The sequence below is a fragment of the Carassius auratus genome, chromosome 43, assembly GCF_003368295.1.
Source record: "Carassius auratus strain Wakin chromosome 43, ASM336829v1, whole genome shotgun sequence".
Classification (NCBI taxonomy): domain Eukaryota; kingdom Metazoa; phylum Chordata; class Actinopteri; order Cypriniformes; family Cyprinidae; genus Carassius; species Carassius auratus.
In genome coordinates, this window is record NC_039285.1 from 12,119,980 (window position 1) to 12,139,670 (window position 19,691).

At 36.8% G+C, this 19,691-nt stretch overlaps 1 protein-coding gene across 1 annotated transcript; it reads right to left on the reverse strand.

The window, feature by feature from the left end:
* Positions 1-475: 475 nt before the first annotated feature.
* Positions 476-18,737, reverse strand: LOC113061717 (cleavage stimulation factor subunit 3-like). Its single transcript, XM_026231098.1, has 21 exons — positions 18,555-18,737; positions 17,326-17,427; positions 17,098-17,193; positions 11,129-11,161; positions 9,870-9,967; positions 9,496-9,562; positions 9,391-9,425; positions 9,183-9,309; positions 8,973-9,050; positions 8,606-8,768; positions 8,364-8,473; positions 8,124-8,240; positions 7,354-7,428; positions 6,433-6,576; positions 6,217-6,319; positions 5,703-5,772; positions 3,498-3,693; positions 3,052-3,202; positions 1,884-1,978; positions 1,691-1,751; positions 476-1,010 (listed from the first exon to the last, which is right to left on the reverse strand). The coding sequence occupies exons 1-21, from the start codon at positions 18,579-18,581 to the stop codon at positions 808-810; spliced, it is 2,151 nt and encodes a 716-aa protein (XP_026086883.1). The 5' UTR covers positions 18,582-18,737; the 3' UTR covers positions 476-807.
* Between the last annotated feature and the right edge of the window lie 954 nt (positions 18,738-19,691).

Sequence of the window (19,691 nt, forward strand, 5' to 3'; positions counted from 1 at the left end):
ATAATGTTATCACAAATATATTAAATACCACTAAACGTTCCATTTTTTTAGTCCCAAGTCAAATCAAAGAATTCAACCTATTTTTAAGTTATTTATATATTTAATATTGTCGTAAAATTATAACATTTTGTTCTGCAACAATTACACAATTTTAGCAGGAAAAAAAAAACCTTGGCTTTTCTGTACTGAGATTGTGTGTGGGAAAGATGCTTGCTTGTCCTGAAAACAATGTTATAATGCAACAGCCCTAAAACAGCTTTCATTTACTTAATGCTATATATGTCTTCTGATTTTGAGGTGAAACAACCTGGAGATATGCGTGTCCTCATCCTGGTGTACTGTGGTGTAAAAACATCTGCTGCACTATAGTGCGTCCTAGTGGTGAGCACAAAAGCTCGGCCGCTTGTTTCACAGCTCACACACTGATGAAACAATCGGACAGTGAACACACACATATACACACACACAGCGCAAGCCCTTTTACCATTTTCTTTTATTGGAAGCAAGTCGTGTGTGTGATCCTCAGTTCACTACAAAATGAGATTCAACTCTTCCATCATCAGCGACCACACATGGCAAGTTCAGAACTAAGAGGCAAACGAGAATAAAAACTTTATACAGTATAAACCACCCAGTTTTAAAAAATAAAACTGTTAAAAAGAAACTTTGAAAAACGCTGAACCAAACGGAGATTAGCGATGATTTCTGATCTCTGAAACACAAGTGGACGTCTCGGTCCTGTCGCTGTGGGCGTGCAGAGCTCACATTGTCTTTGTGTTGTTCAGGGGTGTGTGTGTGTGTGTGTGTTTATCTGATCCTCTTCTGCTGCCGCACTCGGTAGATGTCGTGGATGGGAGGTGCGATCGATCCTTTATCTTCCTCCTCGTCTGAGTCGGCGTTAGGCCTCTTCAAGGACTTGTTAGCCACAGCGTGGTTCTCCACAGGTCCGTTTCCTTCGCTGCTCATCTCCGACTGCTTCCCAGTGATCAACTCTACAGCAGCATCAACCGCTGGAGAGAAGCAGAGCGTGAGCATCAACATGTCAATCTGATAAAACCTCTAGAACGGGACAATTCAGCAGCTTTACGCCTCATTACTTTAATGCAAAAAATTTACAGTGAAATGTGTAATAATTCCAAAATATCGTATTTAAATATATTATATTAGTATACACAACCTTTCGAAATTGTGAGTTGGCAAGAAATTTTTCAAATGTTTTTTAAATCTCTTAAATTATTCAAATATTTTTTTGCTTAAAAATATAGTAAAAAATATATATATATATATATTTTACACACACACACACACATGATCCTTCAGAAATCATTCTCAAATACTGACTTGCTTCTCAAAAAACAGTTATGCTGCTTTATATTTTTGTGGAAACTGACAATTTTTTTGGATTCTTTGATGAATAGAAAGTTCAACATAACAGCATTTATTCAAAATAGAAATATTTTTTAACATTGTAAATGTCTTTACCATCACTTTTGATCAAACTAATGCATTCTGGCTGAATAAAAATATATAACTTACCAACTGCAAACTTATAAGTATATCAATTAAATTCTACAATGTTTATTACACGTAGTTATATTTATTGAACTGCTGACATCCCTGTATTATAGTAATGAGAACGATTGTGGAGTGAGATTTCAGAGATCATGCAATGATACTCAGTGATACTTACTCTCTGGTAATACACATCTTCTGAGAGACTCCATCAGCTCATCGACCTGCACAAAGGGCCCCTGAAAACACACACACACACACGGTCACACGGTCTTGAACTACGAGAAGTCTTTGTTTAAAAATATCTTTAGGACTCTCTATGTGACAGTCGTGTTCTGGTTTGGACTGAGGCGGTAAAGAGATGAACTGACTGTAAAAGAGCTGGGAGGAGGCAGCAGCTTCATGAGGAAGACAGCAGTGGGAGGGACAGGAAACACTCCTCCAGGAACAGGATGCAGACCAGGAGCTGTCAGGACGACACGTCACCAAACTTAGCACAGCAACAGCTCAAAGTAAGAACGGTTCAACGGAGACTGATCTATTGACATGTAACTGCCAAAATTTTTCTCTCACAATTATGACTTTCTTTCAGAATTGCGACTCGGATTTGTGATACATAAACTGAATACTGAGCAGAAAAGGCCAAATCATGAGATAAACAGTTGAAGTTACCTTTTTTATTTTTTTAGAAACAAAAAACAATCGCAAGATGTATATTCAGAATTATAATATAAAGTCAGAATTCTGGGATGTAAATTCAAAAAATAAATAAATAAATAATTGTGTGATATAAACTTACAAAAAAAAAAAAAAAAAATCAAACTTACAATTGCAAGAAAGTGTCAGAATTGTGGACTGTAAACTCAGGCAACGTTTTCATGACAACCATGTAGTCAAAACTGGGGAAAAAAAAGTCTCTTGCATTTTTTTTAAAAGTTTCATGTAAACAAGACAACGTTTTCGAAATGATTTGCATTTACAGATATCCGCGAAAACGTCCAAAAGCGCTGTATTAAATGTATACCAGGCCAGTAGTTGGCGCTGTCACCTTGTTTGTAAACAGTATCTGTAAATTCCCATTTAGGATGTTTACACGGAAACTATAACGGTGCCGTTTCCAAAAACTTCCACTTTGAAACACGTTATCAAAAATGTGCGTTTTCAGTCGCCAAAACACAGTTGTCGTGTAAACGAACAGTCAAAACGCATAAAAAGTTTTTAGATGAAAACGTTGTAGTGTAAACGGCCCCCTTCTGAAAAACTCAGAATTCTGGATTTAACATCCCACAATGCCAAGAAAATTGTGAGAATTGAGGATGAAAACTTGGGAATCCCAAGAAAAAAAAAAAGCCAGACTTTGAAGAAAAAGTCTAAATTCCGAGGCATAAATTGTGAGAAAAAAAAGAGTCAGAATACAAAGTCACATTTACCTTAATTTTACATAATTAATTTTTTTTTTTTTTTTTGGTGGAAACAAGGTTCTATATGATCTAGAGCAGAGATCCTTGTGTTAAATGTATGTGAGGTGCTGATACTCACGCGCCAGATGACGTGGCTGGAAGGGGATCATCTGGCTGGTGTCAGGTTTGGGATACTCAGGTTTGCGGTCAGCCTCGTCCTTCAGTGCAGGGGTAGAAGGAGTGACCACCGCCTCTGGCATCAGTGCTGCGTATTTGGCACGAGACACGTCCTGCCAATCGACATGTTCAAATGATTGAGGATTGTACTATGAATTAGTGATGCATTTAAAGCCCCCATATACTTTGGTATACTCCCTTTGGTACAAACATAAGCACGTCACTGTGATCAGATGCTTGCTGTTTCCTCACCATTGATACTATTGTTGTTTTTACTCCTAAGCAAACAACTGTGCTGTGAGTATATAGGGGCTTTTGCAATTACTGGCAGCAAAAAAAAAAAAAAGAATTCATGAGTGTTAGTTGTGCCAAAGTATAATTTGTGAATAATTCTGTTTCCTACTGTACCTTGTAGCCGAGGGCTTTGAGTTCGCAGGGGGAGCAGGGATATAAATCCATGTACTTGTATCTGTCCACCAGCAGAGCAGTCTCCTTTCCCTCGTATTCGTCTTTAAAGGCCATGAAACGCCTTCGCTCCACCTTTATGATACTGGCCAAGTCCCCGATGTTGCTCTCAAAAGACAAGAAGCGTGCCCAGATTTCCCTGTTACACAAAATTCACAGGTTAACATCAGGAGTATTATCTTTTTCACGTTACATTAAATCCTGGGTTAAAGTCACAATGAAACAGATTTGGTGAGAGACGTTCAGTTGTTGGTTGGATGTTGAGAAGTGGGCGTGGCACTCAAAAGCGGCGGCAGATAAATGCGAGTTGCATGGGTGGAGTTTAAGGGACTAAATGGTTGGAAAATACCTGTATAAATCACCAGAGAGTCTGGCGTTTTCACTGGAAAATCCAGTTAGGATGTTTAGATTAAACACTAAAAGGCCAAAAAACGAAACATGCACAGATGAATTGTTCACAACGAGATCTATAACATGCATCTAGAAAATAGATTTAATTTCACACTTCTAGTTTAAATAAATTGGTCGATATTTGGCTATTTTAGGATTATCGCCTGCCTGATGCATGATAGATACAGCTTGTATCAGATACAACATTTACCAATGGTTATTATGTAAAATAAATGTATTGTTTGATATTAACTGTATATTTTAAGGAAATAATATTGGCCTACTTGATCTCTAGATATCAGTATTAGCCAATGAAAAATACATATTGGTTGACCAATATGAGTACCGTGTAATTACAAATTGTACGGTGTGAATTATTAACCCAGGGTTAAAGTATGAAGTATGAACAGTGGGTATGTTTACACGGACCACTCCAAATCCAATCCCATTTCAGATACTTAAAGAGGTCATATGGTGTGATTTCAAGTTTTCCTTTCTCTTTGGAGTGTTATGAGCTGTTAATGAATAGATAATATCCCTAAAGTTGCAGACTAAAGTCTCAAACCCAAAAATATATTTTTTATAAAAGTAAAGATTCATCCACGCTCTCCTAAAATGCCTCGTTTAAACACGCCCCCACGTGTCTATGTCACAATGTGGGAAGATTTGAATAACACCGCACAGATGTTCATTCAAAGAAAAGAAAGAGTAACTTTATTGCTGCTGCCGTCGCCATGTTGTGGAGACGCTCTGTGTTTCATTGTTAAAGCAAAGCTACTTTCCTAAAAAAAGGCACTAATAGAAATCTGTGTTTGAGTTGTATTTACAACACTGTTCCAGAACAATTTAACCCAAAACATTCAGATGTGTGCAGCACATTTTATGGAGGACTTTTTCCTGATCCTTGTAGAGAAAACTACAATGCCAACTGTTCTGACGATGCAATGTGTCAAAAGACGGTATAAGTCATTATTACAAACGAGCCATTTGTTGCATCCAGTGGGGACATAATTACCGATTATGAGTTTTATTGTTTTTGTCTTGTTGCGCTGGTGATCTGACTGGGACATGGATCACGGTGTGTTAAGGGGTGTAACATTTCCACCACACGCTTAAAGTATTCGGCCAATCACAACGCACTGGATAGCTGACCAATCAGAGCACACCTCACTTTTCAGAACCCAAGAAATTCAGAACGTTCTTTGTAAGAAATGATGCGTTGGGGCATAGAGGAGAAACAATAATTTACATGATGTGGTCAATAATGTGTTTTTTTAACCTTAAACCACAAACACATTTCATTACACCAAATACTCAAAATAATGTTCTTTTTAGCAACATCATATATGACGCCTTTAATGTTCGGTTTATGTGAATCCATAAAGTGATCTGATTCGCATATTTGTTCGCAGATCTTGTAAGATGCAACATTTATGTTAACATAAGTATCAAAGCATTGGGCATCGCAAAGTGTTTTTAATCCAGCTAAGAAAAGTCATGCATTTTTTTTCTATTGCTCCGATTACTTCAGGTTTAATCCATTCCTTCCAATCTGATTCAAATTTAATTTGGATCGAGTTCAGTCAACAGCCATCAGTTAATTTACTAACGTTGCATTGAAACGTAGCCTGTGTGAACATAAATGTTAATGACTGTTGGGTTAAAATGAGTCAAATAGTCAGACAGTTAGCAATGTTTAAGAGCAAATTAAAAGAAACCGAGGGTATATTTGCATAAAATAATCTAAATCCCACTAACCCAGATTTCTCAGGGGAAAGACTGCCGGACGTCAGGACTCTCTCAAACAGGACTCTGGTGTTGTTGTCCTCTGTGATGAAGGGAAGGGCAAACAGTTCAATAAGTCAATCTCATTTTTGAAAACTCATACCTGGCCAGGCTTTTTACTTCTCCTCTTTTTTTGGTAATAGCCTAGCGACAATATAAACACGTCCGATGTTTACTGCTTTGCAAACAGTCTCCTAGCTATCTGCTTTATAAAGGAGATGGATGCTTTGTTTGGTCTGATAAGTGCTCCTGTGTCAGACATCATCATCTGTGTGTGTAAATAAACAGCCATCACAAGGGCAATGATACACTCTCAATCTCTCAACGCTTTGGCTGAAATTGCTTTTCTACAGTATTTCAGCCAATAGGCTGTATGAAATGTGATAGGGCGGTACAGGTGTAATAAATATCACCAATTGTTTGGAAGCAGATTAAAAGGAGACTGTCCGTTCACCAGACGTGTGAATGGAGGGAATCGCATTCTTACCGTTTAAGTGAGAGAGGTAATCAATGTACGCCAAAATGTATTCAGGAATGTCAACGTATTTCTTCAGTCCAAGCTCAAATATCTTAAAGGCCACCGATTTGTCCTGTCAGCAAGGGAAAAGTCTTTGATGAGCATAAGAGAACTCTTACGAAAACAATTGAACCCAAACGTTTGAAGGGTAGTGTATATGTAAGAGATGTGTGGTGTGGATGTTACCTTGCTGCAGTAATATTCCATAAGAGCAGCAGTGACGTACACATGATGCCGTGTGCGAGGGTCCTCTCTGGCCTTCTTAAAGATGGAGCGACCAGACTTGATGCCTTCAGCTCTTCTGGCAAATTTCATGTACTGGATATAGACCTGAACAATTCAACGGGTCAGTCTCTGTTTATTCACAGTCAGAACATTTCTCTTTATGCATATCAGGCATCCCACACAATTTTAAAGGGATAATTCACCCAAAAAGGAAACATTTTTATGCTTATCTGCTTACCCCCAGGGCATCCAAAATGTAGGTGACTTTGTTTCTTCAGTAGAACACAAATTAAGATTTTTAACACAAACCGTTGCAGTCTGTCAGTCATATAATGCAAGTGAATGAGAATCACAGCTTTGAGAGTCAAAAAAAAAACAAGAAACTGAACAGTATTTATATAGTTTTTTTTACCATATAGGTAAATAAAAAAACTATATAAATACTGTTCAGTTTCTTGGTCACGTGCTGCAGGGTTTAACTTGGTTTTGTTTGTGTATGTTTTTTTTTTGGACTCTCTAAGTCTTGATTCTCATTACTTGCATTATAAGATTGACAGACTGCAAAGGTTTGAGTTAAAAATCTTTGCTTGTGTTCTACTGAAGAAACAAAGTCACCAACACCTTGGATGCCCTGGAACACCAAATTACAATTTTTAGGTGAACTATCCCTTTCAACAGTGAATTTCCCAGATATCTCCAAAACCTCTCCAGTTGAATGTGATAACTGGAGAGGAACTGATAAAAACGATTCAAAATGATTTCTTGAATCTCTCAGGAATCAGACACACTATGGGCTGCGAGCAGGTTTTTCTCCTGAAGTTTTAGCAGAACTTCATTATTTGTCCACCACAGGCATTTGTCTCCAAAGACAACTGGACTCACCAAAGTAGGGTCGATATCTTCTATGGCCAGGAAGCGGTTGTATATACTATGTACTTTATCGTGCTTCATGCGACTCTGTGAAACACAGATCAATAATGTATGAATGAATTACAGGCAACAGGGTTTTTCTTTTACATTTAAACTCCCTAAAAAAACAATAATCATGACATCACAATTACGGTTATTATAGTTACCTAAAACTGCAAAAAAAAACATTTCGCTATTTGAAATAATTTGTACCTGGAAATAAATTAAATATCTTACTAGCTGAAATAAAAATTGTCAATTTATTTGTAGGTAAAATTATATATATATATATAATAATAATAATAATAATAATAAAAGTAAGTAAAACGACAAAGAAAATGTAAACAAAAAACAATTTACATACTCGAAATAAAATGAAAAACAAATATCAAATTCAAAATATTAATAAAAACTATAACAGTATCTCAGCGATACAAAAATAATTCTGGTCACAACCAGGAGCAGATTTACACATGACATGATTAACTTATACATAATTTACATTTTTACATCTTAAAAGGTAGGGTAGCAAAACAGCCTATTCAATTGTAATGGAGAAGCAGAATTGAAAAAAAGCTGGAAAATGATCACAACTAAAATTCTGAATCTTTTTGGTGCTAGAGACCTTGTCAAAAATAAGAGGACCTCATGGAAGAGCTTAAAATGCAGTAAAAGTGTAAAGTGCGGTCTGTTTAGAGGTAAAACAGCTCAATCATCCTTTAATGCAGTTCTAGAGATCTTACCTCTTCATAGTCTGCAAAAGAGAAGTACAGTAGCATGTTCTTCTTGAGCAGAGTTCCTATGGCACGCTCGTAGATGTTAGCGGCCTCATCACTGAACAGCTTGGCATTGTTCATATCCTGAATGAGGAGATCATGAGTGAAATCATGCAACATGCAAACAGACACCAGAGGCACTTGAAACTATTTTAATTTCAAGGACTGGTGGCTAAAAGGTTTATATAAAATGATGTGCACACCAACCCCTTTTTCTGCCAGCAGCTTGCTGGACTGTTCCAGGTACTGTGCAGCTTCGTACCAGACGTCCGGGTGATGGCCGAGCACCAGAAGGCACTGCTCATAGGCGAACATCACTGCAGGTGACATAAAATAATTAGATTCATAGCAAAGCTCAACAGCATGTTTGCAAAATGCAGTGGTGCTGTAAACACAAGCCTGAAATAGCAGTTGATTTGTCATTATTTATGAATCTTCCTGTAAGTCACCTCTCTTGGTGATGAGGGTCTGATCTTCGGTACGCAGTGGGTTGTTCTTCTCCCACTGGATGTATTTCTTCCACATCTCCACCTGCTGGGCCTCCTGTGGGGAGTTCTGGGGCGGCACCGAGGGGGCGTTCCGGTCCAAACCCTTCATCACCGTCTCATACTCCTGAACGGGACAGAAATCAGCAGAGGAAATCACGAGAAGAAAGAAAAGCAGATGTGATTGTGGTCAGATTTATAGTGCATTTTTTTAAACCTAAAAAATGTCCGGGACCAAAAAAACAAACTGTGAACACAATCATATTCTCAGACCTATCAGAAAACCTTATCGATTTATCATAACACACACTTTAACCCGTGCAGAACTCACCTTGGCGACTCTCCTGGCGTTCATGTAGTCTCTGCTCCGGTCTTCAATCATCTTTTTGGCCAAATGCACATTTATGCCCTTTATAATGAAACAAAAGCTATTTATGATATGCTCGAGATGAAGCATGCACATTACAAACCAAATCATCAATAGAAAGTTGAAGAGGACTTTATGGACTCTAATACACCCATTACACTTGAGTGTCCTCACCTCTTCATACTTGCTGTAGTCCCTCCAGAGCTGCTCGATGTTAATCATGGGGTTGACGCAGCCTCTCTGATACACGCGTCTGACGGCTGTGATGCGCTGGTTCTCTGCGTATGACCCCACGGCCTCTCTAGGGTCGCAAACAGAGAGACTTTAAATGCCTGATGAACTTCTTTCAAATGAGTTTGGAAAATACAAACGGTGTACTTACACTCCCTTCAGGAAATTGATGTAATCCACCCAAATCTGAGAGAAGGAGAAGAGTTTTGAGCTTGCGTTCATGATGCCACAGAACAAGTACCGTCAAAACACTCACCTGATAGGACATAATCTCCATCCCAATCTTATCCAAAGCAAAATCATAAGCCTGTGCCATCTTTTCCCTGCCAAAGAACAGCACATTTTAAGTATTTCAAGTGACTTTCTAATTATGTGTGACAAGAAAACATACAACTCACAATGCCAAGTGAAAGTAGTGTTTAAAGTAGTAGTGATATGACGATCATCAACCAATAATGTGCAACTTTGTTTTCTAAATTCGTAAAAGTGACAATGTAAAATATAATTGTGTCTCACTTGCTAATATTAATAGTATTATATACAATAGGTCCAGAAAAAAATGTTTTTATCTTACATTCTTCTAAGCTAAAAACACTCTACCACTACTTTAAAGCCATGCGTGTCACATACTTATAGCTGGGCAGTTTTCCTTTGGTTTCCCGTACATATGAGAGGTAGCACTTCCACAGGTCAATGTGCAGGACCTTCATTAAGCACCTCTGAAATAACTGAGCAAGAGATCGAACAGTGAGCCAACTCTTCTGACAGACAAGACGCAAAACATACAATTACAGTACTGACTTAATTACTGCAATCCTTTACAAAATATAAAAATTGTACCACACATTGTACATATTTGAGACTCCAAAACCATGTTGGATGTAAACAAACACACATCGAAACCAAAATATTCTAGATTACGCTTAAGTTATAATTGTGCTGCAGGTGCTTACGTTGATAATCAGCTGACAAAACCATGCTACTTCAATATAACACTGAATGATTAACATTCATATCTGACCCTGGAACACAAAACTAGTCAGAGGTGTCTGGGGTATATTTGTAGCAACAGCCAAAAATACATTGTATAGGTCAAAATGATAAAATTTTATTTTATGCCAAAAATCATTAGAATATTATGTAAGGATCATGTTCCATGAAGATATTTTGTAAATTTCCTACTGTAAATATATAAAAACTTCATTTTTGAGCCGTAATTTACATCGCTAAGATTCATTTGGACAACTTTAAAGATGATTTTCTCAATATTTTTATTTTTCTGCACCCTCAGATTCCTGATTTTCAAATAGTTGTATCTTAGACAAATATAAAGCTGATTTATCCAGCTTTCAGAAGATGTATAAATCTCAATTTAGACAAACTGATTGGTTTTGTGATCCAGGGTCACATATATCATGGCATTTGCATGGTAATATAGGGTAATGCAAAGAATACCTTGTCCTAAAAACCATGCTACTTTTTTGAGTTTTCAGAAACAAAAGTGTCATGAAAGATAACGAGACTCTAAATTGCCCCCGTATGAATCATGTTTTGTTGCTCAAAATGCATTAACAGTGAATTGCTCACTGAACTGAGATCTAAAAAAATATATCCGACCAAGAATCAAATCAGTATGTTTTTCCCCTTGTTTTATAATGTCTGAATGCCTGTTTGCCGGATTCAGCGGAGCAAACAGGATATTTCTAGAGTAGCATTTTAACATCTTGATGTTTACTCTGCCTGAGCTTTTGAGGACCTAAAGTGGTGATCTAGATGGAGCTCAGCTTTTATGGTCTCACACCTGTGTATGTGTCTGACACAACAATCAGAGTAATATCACACGATCAATAAACTCGACATGTGGCTTCCAAGCCAAAACAAACGCTTACCTTCTCAACCTTGTCAAAGTTTTTAGCCTTTATCTGTGGACACATGTGAAAACCAATATGATTAAAAACGTGGTCTGTAGCAAGACGGATTTGCTTCACACACACATGCACACACAAACACTTTAACGTCAACAATGTGACATTCACACAACTCTACATTACATTGTGTCAGTTATCTCGGTTCATTAACTGCATGTGATGGTCACAAGATTCATCAGAGCTAGGGTTTGAAGAATTACTCATTTCAGGAGCGTGGAGACAGGCCACAAAGCAACAAATTTTGTGATGTGTATTGGGCATTATGTGTAAGTAAAACTACTCATTTTTGGAGTGCATAGTCTTGAAAAAGCATTGAGCCTAAGAGTCCCATCTGAAACTTTTACAATGCTGCTGCTGCTGTTCTGTCGTAGTAAGTAAAAAATAAGTACCATAGAGTTGAAATCATACTGTGGTCATATATGAAATATTATGCTCAAATGATGATGATAACTTAAAATTCAGGTTTATTCAAATTTATTTCAAAATAAATGAATAATTTAATTTCACAGAGGTTACAAATTAACATTTAATCATTTTTGTAGTAACATTTAATCCTCAAATAAATACTTTGCTTTGAATAAAAGCCAACAATAAACAGCAAAAATACTGCAATGCTTGTGTTAATAATGTAAAGAAAAAAAAAAAAAAAAAAAGAGAAAAACCAAGTAAATAATTTCTCACAGCATTTCTCACCAATAAAAATAAACTGCTGGCATAACAAAAATATATATATAAAAATAACTAATTTTGTGCGTGTCAGAACAAATATAATTGACATTTTTCATTAAACTCTTAAGTTCCCCAAAGCTGCACACACACAACTATAATGTTAATACCATGACAGCTACAAAAGGAAGCCGTTTCCGGCATGGATAAAAACTAAATAAAAAGGTGACGGCAACTCAACTCACAATAGACACTTCTCAAGATTTGGAGTTTAAGATTGAAGTTATAAACTAACATCTTCCAATTTTTTTCTTTGAAATAAAAATGAACTTGCAAGTCTGAGAAAAGTCTAAATTGTAAGAAACTCACAATCATGAGAAAAACTTGAATAATTGTAAAATAAAGTGGCAAATATCTTCTTTAAATTTTGTTTTCGATTGACAAACAATTGTGAGATTGAATTTAGAACGTTGAGGAAAAAGTCAGAATTCTCAGTTTATATCTCACAATTCTGACTTTTCACAGAAGCACTAAAGGAAAAAAATAGGAACTGCTAAAATAAAAGTCAGAATTGTGAAATAAAGTCAAGAAATAGAAATAAACATGTTTTATAGTGCAAAACGTTTTTAGTCTTCAATCTATTCCAAAACATGTTCTTAAGTCTAATGATGGTCATACAGACAACTAAGTCTACAAAATCTTCATTTATTACCCAGTTAATATAATTATTTATAAGAAATGTTCAATAAAACACAGAAAATCCAGACTCATACAATGGAATGCATGCTTTTAGTACCAAACTGGGCAAGTGATTCTGGTAACGAGCCTAAAACTAAAAGTCCTGAACTTGAACAAGTTACAATATTCTGATCTAATATAAATGCAAATGCACAAACAACAGCTAAGAGTGAAGATTTTCCTCAAATAACTAGTGTTTCAGAAGGACAGAAGCTCTGAAGGATTGTGTAACTATTCTGCTGGGACAGTGTTTTTTTTTTTTTTTAGTTTACCCAAAAACAACTGCCCAGTATCAAACAAGCCATCAGGGACTGCAGCATTTTCACTGATAAAAAATAATAATGATAAAAGCAGATTTTTTTTAGCTGAATGAATCATGTTAATTCTTAATTGTCTGTACAATTTCACTACATTCTAGTCTAGCAATATTAGAACAAAAAAATTTTTTTTTACTGAAAACGGGTCAAATAGCAGGATTAGATAATATAGCTGTTGTAATCATTTAAAGGACATCTGACCCAAAGATTTAAATCTTTTAATAATTTACTCACCCTCATGCTGTAAACTGTATGAAGTACTTTCTACTATGGAACATACAGGTGCATATCAAAAACTTTGAATATCATGGAAAAGGTCTTTTTTTTTTTTGTAATTTAAAAAAAGCAACCTTTCTTATATTCTACATTCATTGCACACAAACAGAAATATTTCAAGAGGTTTTTTTTTTTTTTTATTGATGGTTGTGACTTACAGCTTAGGAAAATTTTTGATTCAATATCTCAAAAAACATATTCCATTTTGCTCTAGATTAGTTTGATTAATTTTCAGTATAAATACTGGGATATAGAACATGCAACCACAATTATGGGACTATAGACTACTGACTTGACAGTTGTCTAGAAAACCATCATCGACACCCTCCACAAGAAGGGCAAGACACTAGAAGCTCATTGCTGAATGGGATGGCTGATCACAGAGTGCTGTATCGAAATATATTCATAGAAAGTTGACTGGAAGAAAAAAGTGTGGTAGGAAAAGGTGCACAAGCAACAGGGATGACCACAGCCTTGGGAAAATTGTCAGTAAAAGCTGATTCAAGAACTTGAGAGAGTTTTTCACAGTGGATTGAAGCTGGAGTCATCAAGAGTCACCACACTCAGACATCTTCAGGAAAAGGACTACAGCTGTCACATTCCTAGAACCAAACCACTCCTGAACCAAAAAACACGTCAGAAGCATCTCACCTGGGGTAAGGAGAAAAAGAACTGGACTGTTGCACAGTGGTCCACATTCCTCTTTTCAGATGAAAGTAAATTTAGCATTTCCTTTGGAAATCAAGGTCTGGAGGAAGACTGTAGGGCACAGAATCCAAAGTCCAGTGTGAAGTTTCTGAAGTCAGTGATGATTTGGGTGCTTTGACGTCTGCTGGTGTTGGTCCATTGTTGTTGATCAAGTCAATGCAGCTGACTACCAGGAGATGCTGGAGCACATTATGCGTCCATCCACCAGACAAGCTTTATGGAGATGCTGATTTCATTTTGCAGCAGGACTTTCCAAGTGGCTTGTTGACCATGATATTACTGCGCTTGACCTGACCTGAACCTCACAGAGAATCTATGGGGTATTGTGAAGAGGAAGATAAGTAACATCTGACAAATATTCGGAGCTGAAGACCGCCATCAAAACAACCTGGGCTTCAAAAATCCTCAGCAGTGCCACAGGCTGATCGCCTCAATGCAACACTGCACTGAAGCAGTAATTTGTGCAAAAGGAGCCCCAACCACGTATTAAGTGCATAATTAAACCTACTTTTGGAGATCTTGAACATTTCTGTTTAGTAAATCATCTTTTGAGAAGATACTGAATTTTTAATTTCCCTAAGCTATAAATCAAACAAAAAAAAAAACTCTTGAAATATTTCAGTTTATGTGCAATAAATCTAGAATATAACAAAGTTTTTTTTTTTATTAAATTACCAAAAATAAAACCTTTTCCATGATATTCCCATTTCTTGAGATGCGCCTGTAAATGCAGAAGAAAACAATTTAATTCCAGTTTTCACTCCATATAATGGAAGTCAATGGGAATCAAAACTCTGGTACCCATTCACTTTCATTGCACAGACAAAAAAAACATTTCTCCAAATGTATATTTTGTTCCACAGAGGTTCAGGTTCAGAACGACATGAGTTTGAGCTATTTCAGATCATCTCTATGGCTCTTCTTAAGATTACATGGCATTAATATCACTGAAATCAGCTATGAGAGGTAGCTGACAGTGTGTCTGTGCTCCAGAGCGGATGGTGACAGCCTGACATACTTCAACCACTCAACAGCTCCAAAGGAAAACAAAACTCAGCATAACACTGTGTGAAAAACACTGGTATTGAGGCAGAATGATCACTGCGGCACCGCTGTCTCCATGCCTCGGACAGACACACGCATACACACACACACACACACACACACTGACACAAAATACTATGCACATTACAATGACAAGCCAAACTTGTTGCAGTGCATTTTATTACAGTAGGGGTAAAAATTTTTTTACGTTTTGTCAACCAAGCAGTGAGGAGAAGCTTGAAGAATAATCAAATAGCAATTATTTTCATGATTGGAAATGCTCAATCATACTGCAAGTAATCGGATCCAGATGAGTGCATAAACATTTCAGTTGTTTGTCCACGACTGTTCTAATATCCACATTATTTTTGACATTAAGAGCAGCCTGAAAGTATTTGAATGTCTGAGGCTTTTGTGCCATTCACGTCCAGTTATTCCAGCTGTTATGCTGCTTGATATTGCAAACTGGTTTGTTATTTTAACAATCATAAAAGCATTGGTTTGTATTGCTTTTACTGTTTCCATACTTGTTATTCTTCTAGTTATTCACCTATAGTGGCTAGTGAATCAGAAGTCTTGAACATTAAAAGAAAACCGTCATAAGGTGAATACGATTTCAATTACGTATACTGAATCACATTATAATTTTTCAGACTCAGGAAAAAAAAAAAAAGTTAAGAAAACCGATAATATATGTAAATCGATTTAATTAACCACAGCTCTCCAATTAATTGGACAAATTATCCATGGTGATGCCTTTTTTTGGAGAGAAGATATTGTGGATGTGATTGGAAATACAAAGATCAGTCCCAACTGACTTTACAGAACATCCCATAGAAGTTAACGCAAATAAAATGATTCTCCAATCTAAAAATAGATTGGAAATATTTCTTACTTGGGCTTAAATAATGACAATACAATGGATCTTATCTTTTGGATACAGCAAGGATTAAAAACTGTTGAGTGTGCAAATCACAAACACTTCAACTCAAAATAAAATGATTTAAAGTGATTACGAGTGAGTAATTGAACAATGCATTCACAATATTACTGTTGAAATGGATCACTTCAAAAATGACTTCAAGTTAAAAAAACTATTTATTCTGAAGCAAATGTAGGTTCTTATACTGATATTATACATATTTGTTGGGGAATGAGGCCTGACAGTTTTGGTTGGAAAAGGAAAAACTCATCTGTGTACTTTGTTTCACTACTGTAAATGATTCACCAACATTAACATTTTTAATTTTTTTATAATACTCTGCATAACATTATATTAAGAAAAAAAAAAAGCTTATTTGATAAATGGTGGATGGCAACATTTCCAAAGGTGGGATTGGTCAGTAATGTTTTAGGGCGGGGCTTAGTAAAGGGACAACTATAATGATCAATTAAGCAGAGAAGGAAAAAAAATAAATAAATAAAATGTCAAAAAATAAAATAAAAACACCGCACCAACCCTCCACCAAAATGTTTTCTTAGCAACGTTGAATCATTTGTACCGAGGAAAAATATACTGTTTGCCAACTTAAGAGGCAATGAGTCAAGAACCTTAACATAAAACAAAAAGTGACTACGGTAGTTAATGTGAAGTTAGTTGAATGTAGTGTGTGCATCTAATTGTTACTTACCATCATAACACTTAATCTGTCCCTAAACAGCACACTTATATTTATAACGCTTTTTCATATTCCTTAACCGAAAAATCCATGTGGCCAGGTGTTGCATTTTTTGGAGCGAGTGTGCACGTGTAAATCAGGATTAAGCCAAACTAGTTAATGTGTGGCCTAGTGTGCATGCTAGACTATGACTCACATGTATAATATGGGAAGAGGGACAAGAGAATAATGGACAAAATCGTAATTAATAAAAAACCACAACAACCTCAAAGAAATGACACAGGAGGCAAGAAATTGACACAAGTAATAAAGGCTAAAGCACTCCAATACCATTAAAATTGTTTTAATGCTGTTGCAGATAAAACATGCAACAATATCACCTCATAAAACTGAAAAGCGTAAGTAAAAGAATGACTTGAGAGGCCCTAAATGATACAAGCTATGGGAGTTCCTCCCTTGACGCCCTGCGATTATTGCGCATTGTTGTGTGAATATCACATTGTTGATCAAAACGGAGAGAAGCATTGTCATGCACAGATATGGAAAATAATTAAAGTATAACCTCAGCTTCAATGTATAGCTTCCAGAATCTGCCCGAACTGGGAAACTGGGCGACAAGTCGCTCATACGTCTTCTTTGCTTTGTCTATGGGTTGATTCTAAAAGGAGTAAAATTCATTTACATACAGAATCATAAGGTACATCCCATTTACATGAAACGGCACCCTCCCATTCCCTCCCAAAACACGTTACCCCGGGGTAGAAAGGAATGCAACCCTGTGTCACTAAACCTGTGCTTCACGAATCAGTATGCTCCAAGCGTCCAGGTCATATGGATTTTCTTCCAACTTCTTCTCTGCTTTCTTCACCTTCTCTGGGATGTACTCCGCCGCCTGTTGAATGGAAAACGAAAAAAAAGTGTGATATGAGTGCTATGTGCTACAGGCGACACTAGAGAAACGCAAAGACATATCCATATTCTTGAGTCAAATCTCAAAGTCGAGCGTTCTCCACATTAGCCCTGAAATGTTGCAAATCTCTCTTAACACATTAAAGTTAAAAAGTTATTTATTTATTATTATTTAGTTAAGTTATTTTAGATTTAGTCTGTGAGCTTTCTGTCCCTCTATTGAAACGTTGTACGGTATACGTTCCATGTCCAGAAAGGTAATAAAAACATCATCAAAGTAGACCATGTGACAGAGGGTAAGTTAGAATTTGTTGAAGCATTGAAAATACAGAAAATAAAAAATACAGGGTCAGAAAGCTCTCGGACTAAAACATCTTAAACTGTGTTCTGAAGATGAACGAAGGTAACACAGGTTTGTAACGACACGAGGGTGCGTCATTAATGACATTTTCATTTTAGGGTGAACTAACCCTTTAAATTCACGTATTTGAGCCTCAATTAAAGATATAAAACTAATGCCATAAACCTAGTTTGTCTAATATTATATAGATAGATAGATAGATAGATGTATAAACTGTGCAGTACTGAGGACTTAAGGATTGAAAAGCGACCAAACACAGGTTAAAAAATAATTCCTAAAATACCTAAATTTCATTTAAAGCTCCATTGTTCATTTTGGAATAGATCTTGTTATCAGTAAATTCATAACTCGGAGTGTTGTTGTAAACACTGGTGAAAGTAACATACAAACAATGACATCGTGGTGTTACAGTTCATCTCTCACCTGAGGAACCGCATTACATCGACGATCTAACGTTACTTGTATACATCAACTTACATTACCTCAACGATTTCACAAATATACTACATTAATCGAACGCGACTGCAGCGCACGCGCATACACACACATACATAACGTTGCATACACACACACACACACACACACACACACACACACACACACACACACACACACATACACAATCGACAGACGTGTAATAAACCGGTATACATCTACACAACGGTCCGATTCAGGATTGATCTCGACAGCTAGGCCGCAAACACATATCATATTCGATCTCAAACACTCCACGGATGTCTTTACTTTACCTGGTCCGATGGAGTTTCGGTGGACATGATGGACTATGAGGGCTATCCGAGTAAACAAACGTCGAATGCTTTACTATCACGAATAAACTAAGCGCAGACGGTGACTATTGCAGCATTGTTTATTTGTGATCACTCGCCCCTCGCCGCGCGCTAAAATGGCAGCAGAGTGAACGAGACGTTGCGTCACGCCCACCGGAAATGACTCACTTCAAAATAAAGGCCGCTAGAAAGATAATCGACTGGTAGTTTTTAATAATAATAATAATAATAATAATAACTATAATAATAATAATAATAATAATAATAATAATACAATTCGAAATGTAGTAAATTATTTAAGTATAAATAATATACTTAAGTATATATTTATATATATATATAATGCACAGTGGTGCAATGTAACGAAGTATTTTTTGGGAGTATCTGTACTTTACACACATTTACTCCACTACATTTCCTTATTAAAATTTATGTTTTTACTCTGATACATTTCCCCGAAGCATATTCGTTACTTACTAGGCCTACAACATAGTCAGAAGTCAGAAAAACAAGAATTATATTATTATTATTATTTTTATTATTATTATTATACTTTTTTTGTTCTGTTCAGCCCCTTTCACACTGCACGTCGGACCTGGCATATTGCCGGAACATTGCTGGGTTGCCTTCTGTGTGAAAGCAAACACGTCCCGGGATTGATTCCGGTACTGAACCCGGGTAACTCTGGTCCACACTCCACACTGAAAGTGAAAGTGAAGTGACATTCAGCCAAGTATGGTGACCCATATTCAGAATTTGTGCTCTGCATTTAACCCATCCGAAATGCACACACACAGAGCAGTGAACACACACACACACTGTGAGCACACACCCGGAGCAGTGGGCAGCCATTTATGCTGCGGCGCCCGGGGAGCAGTTGGGGGTTTGATGCCTTGCTCAAGGGCACCTAAGTCGTGGTATTGAAGGTGGAGAGAGAGCTGTACATGCACTATCCCCACCCACAATTCCGTCCGGCCTGAGACTAGAACCCACAACCCTTCGATTGGGAGTCCAACCCTCTAACCATTAGGCCACGACTTCCCCTGGGTGGCGGTAATGCACCTTAAAGCTGAATGCCACCCACCATAAAACAAAGAA